The sequence below is a fragment of the Drosophila hydei genome, unplaced genomic scaffold (genome assembly GCF_003285905.1).
Source record: "Drosophila hydei strain 15085-1641.00,03,60 unplaced genomic scaffold, DhydRS2 tig00008122-arrow-pilon, whole genome shotgun sequence".
Classification (NCBI taxonomy): Eukaryota; Metazoa; Arthropoda; class Insecta; order Diptera; family Drosophilidae; genus Drosophila; species Drosophila hydei.
The window spans coordinates 2,337,144-2,345,582 of NW_022045833.1; the positions used below are offsets into that span (position 1 = coordinate 2,337,144).

At 37.8% G+C, this 8,439-nt stretch overlaps 1 protein-coding gene across 2 annotated transcripts in view; it reads left to right on the forward strand.

The window, feature by feature from the left end:
- LOC111599347 (protocadherin-like wing polarity protein stan) overlaps positions 1-5,327 on the forward strand; it is a 37,494-nt gene extending 32,167 nt beyond the window's left edge. Inside the window, exons 5-8 of one of the 2 annotated variants that reach the window (XM_030225118.1) lie at positions 129-2,033; positions 3,161-3,167; positions 3,723-3,790; positions 5,126-5,327. In XM_030225118.1, the coding sequence (XP_030080978.1) occupies positions 129-2,033; positions 3,161-3,167; positions 3,723-3,790; positions 5,126-5,159 (2,014 nt within the window). In that variant the 3' untranslated portion in view covers positions 5,160-5,327. The remainder of the gene's footprint in view (positions 1-128; positions 2,034-3,160; positions 3,168-3,722; positions 3,791-5,125) is intronic. The other variant, XM_030225119.1, reaches the window with a different exon arrangement.
- The last annotated feature ends 3,112 nt before the right edge of the window (positions 5,328-8,439 follow it).

Sequence of the window (8,439 nt, forward strand, 5' to 3'; positions counted from 1 at the left end):
CTAGCTCACAAAAGAGTTTTCCTTTAAACGCCTTTCTATGCAATTCTCAATGGAAGTAACCTTAGCCTGTGGTTGCCCCTTCAATTCGTATTTGCATTCAACTCAAACCTGTCACCTTCCTCTTGCAGCTGCTGGTTGTCCGTCTACGAACCCGTCGTCTGGTGGCTGGTGGGGCCCATAGCTGGCATGTCGGTGGTGAATCTGCTCATACTCTTTGTGTCGGTGAAGGCGGCCTTTACGCTGAAGGATCATGTGCTCGGCTTTGGCAATCTGCGCACTCTGCTCTGGCTGTCGGTGGTGTCGCTGCCTCTGATGGGCGTCATGTGGGTGCTGGCAGTGCTGGCCGCCTCGGAGCACTCGCAGCTGCTAAGCCTGTTGCTCTCCGGCGTGGTGCTGCTGCACGCGCTCTTCTGCCTGATTGGCTACTGCATCATCAATAAGCGCGTGCGCGAGAATCTGCAACGCACCTGCCTGCGCTGCATGGGCCGCAAGGTGCCGCTGCTGGACTCCTCCATGGTGGTTAGCAACAGTTCGCACAATGTGAACGGAGCGGCCAGGCCCAGCAATTTTCTGGCGGGCAACTATGATACGGCGCGGCGTAATATTGGCATCAGCGCCTCGAGCACCACATCGCGCAGCACTGCCAAGACCAGCTCCAGTCCGTACAGCGATGGCCAGCTAAGGCAGACGTCGACATCCACCTCGAACTACAACTCGGCCAGCGATGCGCCCAGTTTTCTGCGTGGCTTCGAGTCGTCCACCACGGGACGCACGCGCAGCGAGGAGAAGACGCGCCGCCAGCGCAAGGACTCCGATTCGGGCTCCGAAACGGATGGACGCTCCCTGGAGCTGGCCTCCAGTCACTCCAGCGACGATGACGAATCTCGCACGGCGCGCTCTTCGGGCACGCATCGCAGCACGGCCGTTAGCTCCACGCCCGCCTACTTGCCGAACATAACGGAGCATGTGCAGGCCACCACGCCGCCCGAGCTGAATGTGGTGCAGAGTCCACAGCTGTTCCCCAGCGTCAACAAGCCGGTCTATGCCCCGCGCTGGTCCAGCCAGCTGCCCGACGCGTATCTGCAGTCGCCGCCAAATATTGGACGCTGGTCGCAGGACACCGGCTCGGACAACGAGCATGTGCATGGCCAGAAGATGACCATATCGCCGAATCCGCTGCCCAATCCCGATCTCACCGACACCAGCTACATGCAGCAGCATCACAACAAGATTAACATGACGCCCTCAATACTGGAGAACATACGCGACGCACGCGACGGCTACGAGGACAGCCTGTACGGGCGACGCAACGACTATGCGGACAAGTACGGCTCGTACAAGCCGCCGAGTCACTACGGCAGCGAGAAGGACTATCCGGGCGCTGGTGGTGCCGGGGCGAGCGGCTCTCAGACAATTGGCCATTTGCGCAGCTTCCATCCGGATGCGGCCTACTTGAGCGACAACATCTACGACAAGCAGCGCACGCTGGGCAGCGGCTATTTGGGCGCCAAGTCCGAATCGCCCTACCTATCCAAGGATCGCATAACGCCGGACATCTATGGCTCACGCGATGGCCACTACAGCCTGAAGCGTCAGCCGGCCTTTGCCACAGACTCGCTGCACTCCGTGCATTCGCTGCTCAAGAACGACTACCATCAGCAGCAGCAGCAGCAGCAGCAGCAGCAACAGCAGCAGCAGCAGGCAGACCGCCTTTCGGAGGGCTCCGATAAGAATGGCTATCACTTTCCCTACACCGCCGAGGAGGATCATCTGCAGCAGCAGGCGCGCAAGCTGAGCGCTGGCCATGCGCAGCCGCCGTCGCTGCACGGCTCACAGCAGCTGCATCTGCAGATGCATCCGCATGCGGCGCTGGTCAACGACATGAACAATCCGGGACTGCTGGCCCGGCACACGCTCGCCGGCAGCGTCGTCGGTGGCAGCTCGCGGCACAGCTCACGCGCCTCCTCGCCGCCCTCGAACATGGTGGCTCCCATGCAGCCACTGGGTCCACTGGCCAGCATCACGGACACCGAGTGAGTACCCAACCGTACCCAACCAAGCGAGCTTCGTTTACTTGTTTTTAAGTTGGTTTCGTCTTACGTTTCGCTTATGGTTTTTGGTTAACGTTAAGGTTAAGGTTAAGGTTAAAGTTGAAGTTGCCGTGGCAGTTGCCTTGGCCATTTCCGTTCCGTTCCGTTTCCTTTTCCGTTTTCGGTGTGTCCTCTATATCTATATACATATAGCGAAGAGTGTCTCTAGTCCACACACACAACACACAACACACCACACACAACACAACACACGTAATTAGTCCGCTTTGTACTCGTCGTACAATCCAATTTGAGTTACATATCCAAACGATTTCATTTGCTACAGCTACTCACATAATCGTCCTCATTCGCCTTCACTATTCAATAGTCATCCATACTCATACTCATAGTCATACTCATACTCGTATTCGTATTCATATTCGCATTTGTCTAGCAATTTGTGCGGCTCGTTTCATTTCGTTTAGTTATAAGTTCAAGCTTTCATTTCAATTGTCTTTTTATTCAGTTCTCTTCAACGTTTTTATTCCATTTTAATCTGTGCTCTTTTGTTTCTAATTCTCTTTGCTTTATGGCATACAAAACCACATAAATACACACACACACGCACACACATAAACAACCAACAACAAAAAAGATATATCTAAAAAAAAGTATTCCTTGTCTTTCCCCCTTTCCCATGCGTTTATCAAAACTACAATGAAAACTACAAACAATGCAAATGAATATGATCCGAAACTGAACTCACACATACATACACACACACACACACACACACATGAATGCACACACTTATAATTGAAACTTTCAGCTGGTCCTGGGAACGTTTGAAGCAAATCTAATTTGACTATCTTTCACTTTTCTATTCTCTTCAACCTGCTCTCTCTCTCTCGCACACTCTCTCGCTCTAACTCTTTACTGCTTTGTGCTTTGTTGCAAATAACAACAACTGACATGCAACACTCACTCACACACACACTCCAACACACACACACACATACGCATTGCATAACAATGGCGGCCAATTGCGTCTTACTTGAACAACAACAATTGAAAAACAATGAAAAACAACAACAACAACAAACACTGACAAATCGCTACAACAACAACAGCTCCGAGGTAAACCACAAACGAATTGCATTTTCCATATATTTCAAATATCATTCGTATCACAGCGTCTCACATTTTCATTTACTTTTCTATTCGCATTTTTCTCCTCATTTTCTCTGCGGTTGTAAATAAAATTGAAATTTATTTTTCTTTAATTTGTTTATGCCTTTTTTACTTTCTTTTTTTTTCTTTGGTAATTTAATTGCACTTTACACACAGCAAAACGAAATGAATAAATTTTGGTCCTTTCATTTAATGCGCTCAAATAAATTGAAAATGATTTGCGCTCAATTTAATTCGAAATTAATTGTAAATAAGAAAAGCGAATTAAAATAGCCAAATCAATTGTTTATTTTGCTTTCACAATTAATTTGTTGTTATTGATTTTGATTTATGTAATTTTGTAATTTTGTAATTTTGCTATTTCGCAATTTGAATGCGTTGCATTAATTTAAGCAAAAACGAAAACAAACAATTTTATGTGTGGCATCAATCATTGAAATTCATTTACTTTGCAACAACAACAATAACAAAAACAACACAACAACAACAACATTTTCACAGTACGACATTGTTTGGCTGCAACGCAGGCAGCAGAGGCAGCAGCACTATCCTTGGTCGCTAACAATATGGTATCAGGATATGTACATAACTAATACGAATTCAATTAATAATAGAACAGAACAACAAATCCCAACAAATCAACTAGAGATTGCACCAGTTTTAATAGTTAATTAAAGCTGTTTAATAAGTTGGCCGCCTCAACGAGGCGTATACTTAATATGGCTAGCGCTGTGTACCTCGACTAGGCGTATACTTAATATGATGCAACTAAACTTCGGCCTGGCGAAGTTGAAATATTCTTGCAACTAGTGCGCATATAATGCCCGCTTACTGAGTGAAGAGGGTATATTGGCTCAGTGCATTTGTCTACATGAATAAAAATTTTAGACTTGAAAATGGTTAATCTAAAGAGCAGCTGCATTTGTAAATAACAAGCTCATAAAGAGGAGGGACGTGGCTAATGGGGAAAACTGACAATAATTGTAGCTGGAATCAACAAGTTTTGTAGTCATAAAGAAATACATATGATACGAGACGGAGCACACCAAAAAGTTTCAAAATTTTCTTAAATTTAGCTGTTTTAAAGCTAGAAGTAAATATAAAAATAGTTAAATAAAAACCAGTTTGTCTGCAGTCAAACAAACGCTCAAGTATAGTTGGAAAGAAGCCATATATCCATGATATGCCATCTGAACTAAAGCTCATATGAACACGCTTTATATATATATTCAAAATTGAACTAGTTCGCTTAGAGCAAATATATGAAAGAAAGTTAACTCGAACAGCGCCAAATGCAAGAATATTTATAGTGCTTAAACTACCCATAATATATCTGACATTTTACTATCTAAATAGCTAAATAATCTAACAATATCTAACAATACGAATTATTCATAAATATTCATAAATATTCATAAATAGGAAAAGTATTTTCACTTGTTCCAAGCGAAATTTAGCTGACAAAATATTTAGCATAATTTTAATTTTTATCAAATTAGCTATTTTAGCCAGCAGCAGCTGTTGGCCATAAATTAAACATAAATACGGCAAAATAGTTGAAACACGCACACACTCACATACAACAGATTATACACACACACACACATATATATATATATATATACATATATATATATTTATAACAACTCACGTAATTTTGCATGCAAATTGAATTTATTTCTCACATATTTTGATTTTTATATTTTTTTGGCTCTTGAAATTAAATGAATTTCAGCTTTTTGGCATGACATTAGCTAATGTAGTTAAGTTTTTAAGCGTTTATCTAATTAAAAAGCATGCGTCTGGCATAGTTTAGCTGTTGTTGAGAACCTATTTAAAAATATAAATGAATTGAAATATTGAAAACTTAATTAATAAATTTGCACTAAACTCTTTTGGCACAGGCGGAATATTGATGACGACGAGACCACAGTGTGACGGCTGCCAACAACAAAGCGGCAGCTGCAGCAGCACAAGTTGCAAGCGCACAAGCTGCAGCAAGCAGCAAATCAGTTTGCAACCGTCAGACGCAAGCCCCAATTCAAAAGGCAAACAAATCATATTTAAATGTTGCTTCAAGAAATTAAATAATATAATATAATTGCTGGCCACACACACAAACATACACACAGACAGACACATACATATACCCTGTACATACCATAACAGAGAAGGATAACCTGTGCTGCATGCATGCACATACACATACACTTATATATACATATATTTTTTAGCATTTAATTAATTTATAAAAATAAAAAAAAACAACAACAACTACACAAACATATGGCAAATTTATATAATTATATTAATTTATATAAACATATATAAATTTATAAAGTTTAGCTCATAATTTTATGCATTTACTTAGCTCTATATGTATCATATAAATATATATATAAATATATATAAAAATATATATATAAAAATATATATATAAATATATATATATAAATATATATTTATGTATATATATAAATATATACTTACGTATACTTGATGTATTAAATAAAACTCAGACTGATTTTATGCATTTGTTTTTGTGAATTTTCTTATATTTAAGACATAATTCAACATAGCTCAACACAAATACACACACACTCCCACACACATACACATAAATTGTCAAATACTTATTAAGCAAGGGTATTTAGCAGTTCAAATAACTCTCGAATAATGATGTACATTATGAAGATATATTTATAACTTACATAGCTCTATGAACAAACTTTGTGTATGCAAGACGAAATTGTATACCCTGTACTCAGTAGCATAAGCAGCGAGGGTATACTGAAAGTTAATAAAAATGTATACAAATACAAAGATATATACCCCTTCTATATAAGCAACAATATAGGATATCTATAAATATAAAATCGGAGTCATAATTATAGATATCCTATATACTGAGCATAAATCTCTGATTAAATTTAATAAAATTGATAGATAAACTCAGCTAAGCTCAACTCACATTTTTTGCTCAACATCAAAGAAATTTGCTTTTATCTCGAATTCCCTTACACGAGACTGGTACAGGGTATCAACAAGCCGCATACAGCTTAACTCTACTCTCACCCATTCGCATTCCATATTTTCCCTTACGTTTTCGTCGAGTTTTAGCAAATATGCAAATGAAACAAAAAGTCGTGTGCCTCCTAATTATGTAGAGCTTATTATGCCAAATTAGTTAAAGTTGAGCGCATCTGAATGCAATCAAATGAAAACAAAATATATACAAAATATGCTAAATGAAATTATAATTAATTTGCACGCGTTGCCATTTAGTTGAAAATTGAAAGAGTTCGGGCAAAATTCGAAAATCAAATAAAATAAATAAAAACAAATTAAATGTACAAAAGAAACGAGTGTGAAGCGCATAAAGACAACGCACCATGATCAAAATCTATATAAATATATAAACTCTAATACACACACACATACACATACAGTTAAACATATCCAGCAGTAAATGTCTATATATATACATATATATTTCAAAATGCTTTGAAACTCAAAAATAAAATTAAATTGTAGCTAGAAACAGTTTTTGTGTCTGTGCAAAAATTACAAAAAAAAATTAATTAAAATAATAATAATAATAGTTTAAAGCTGCTCAGTATGAAACGTGTGGCTAAAATACCAAAATAAATCAATTTTAAGCTGCCTGCAACAGATTCTTAATCAACCAAGCGAGAAGCGAAGCGAGAAGCATAGCAAACAAATGGCAATAGCTAAAAAGTGAGCTGCAAGTGAGGAGCAGGCAATTTGAATGAACAAAAGGCAAGCAAGAAGCATAGATAAGCTGCATAGGCAACTTGAAAGATATGCACCTATGTCTAACTTATATACATACACAGCTCTACAACTTATGCTTCTATACGGCTCCAGCTAAAATATTTGTTCTTAACTTTTCTAAATGTTGCTTCTCTGATCGCTTCTCGCTGCTGTTCTTCGATGTGAGTTACGCCATTGTTTCAAATTGCTAAACTATAATAATAATAATATTTATGTGAATTGAACTTAAGCGTATTTAAATAAAATGTGTAAATTATAAATATAAAAAGTTGTTTTTATTACAATCTATTGTACCTCTATCTACCTCCCTCCCTCCCCATCACTCACATCTATCTATCTCTTTCTTTATATAAACTTGCTCAACTTTCAGCTCAACTTCAGGTAGGTAAATCAACTTAGTCCATTTCATATTTGAAGTAAAATTACTTGGCTATCAATCTGCAGCCTCAGCGTCTTCCCTTCAGATTGAACTAATTTTTATTTCTATTATTATTTAAAATATATTAAAATTACCAGTTATCCATAGCATCAAATCAATATACAAATATTTCAAATAAAACTAAATTTATTTAGTTTTGTTTTTTTTTCATATTTTGAATTTACGTTTATTCATGTTTAATACTTTCAATATTATTCATTATTGTTATTTGTTTGTTATCATTTATGTACCGAAGGTACAAGAATAAATAGTTCATTATTTGTTGTCTAAATTATTAAATAAACCCAAATACATATGCACATGGTTCACGTATACACAATATATATATGTATATATATAAATATATATATATTTATATATATAAATACATATATATATACATAAATGTGTGTATCCGAAGTACAGTAAGCATGTCTAATACTCGCAATCGCATATATATATGTGTGTGTGTATGTGTGCACGTGGTATGTATGTGTTTGTATATGCACTAAATATTCTCATAAGATGCAAAATACATCAATACATATGTATATATATATAGTATATATATACATATATATATATAGTATATATATATATATATATATAGTTATATATATACTTAAAGACCAACCTTGGATTCAGTTAATTCTTGTATACATTCTTCTAATGGGGCATTTTCGGTTCATACCTTTTAAGTACTATTATTATTATTATTTTTAATTGGTTGCCAAACAATGTTGATTATGAGGAAATAATTATGCAATTTTCTTCTTTTTGCGTATACTCGGCAATAATTTAATATTTTCTTTATTGGATTAAAATGACAACAATGTAGCGCAAGTTTCTTTAATTTATGAAATCGTTAACAATATTTTGTATTTATTTTCGTTTGGGCTATAAGCATACATTCACAATAATCGCATAGGGTATACATACATATATTGATAATGCCATTGTTATCTGATTATAGTACACAAAAAAAAACAGTTCCAAATGCCAAAT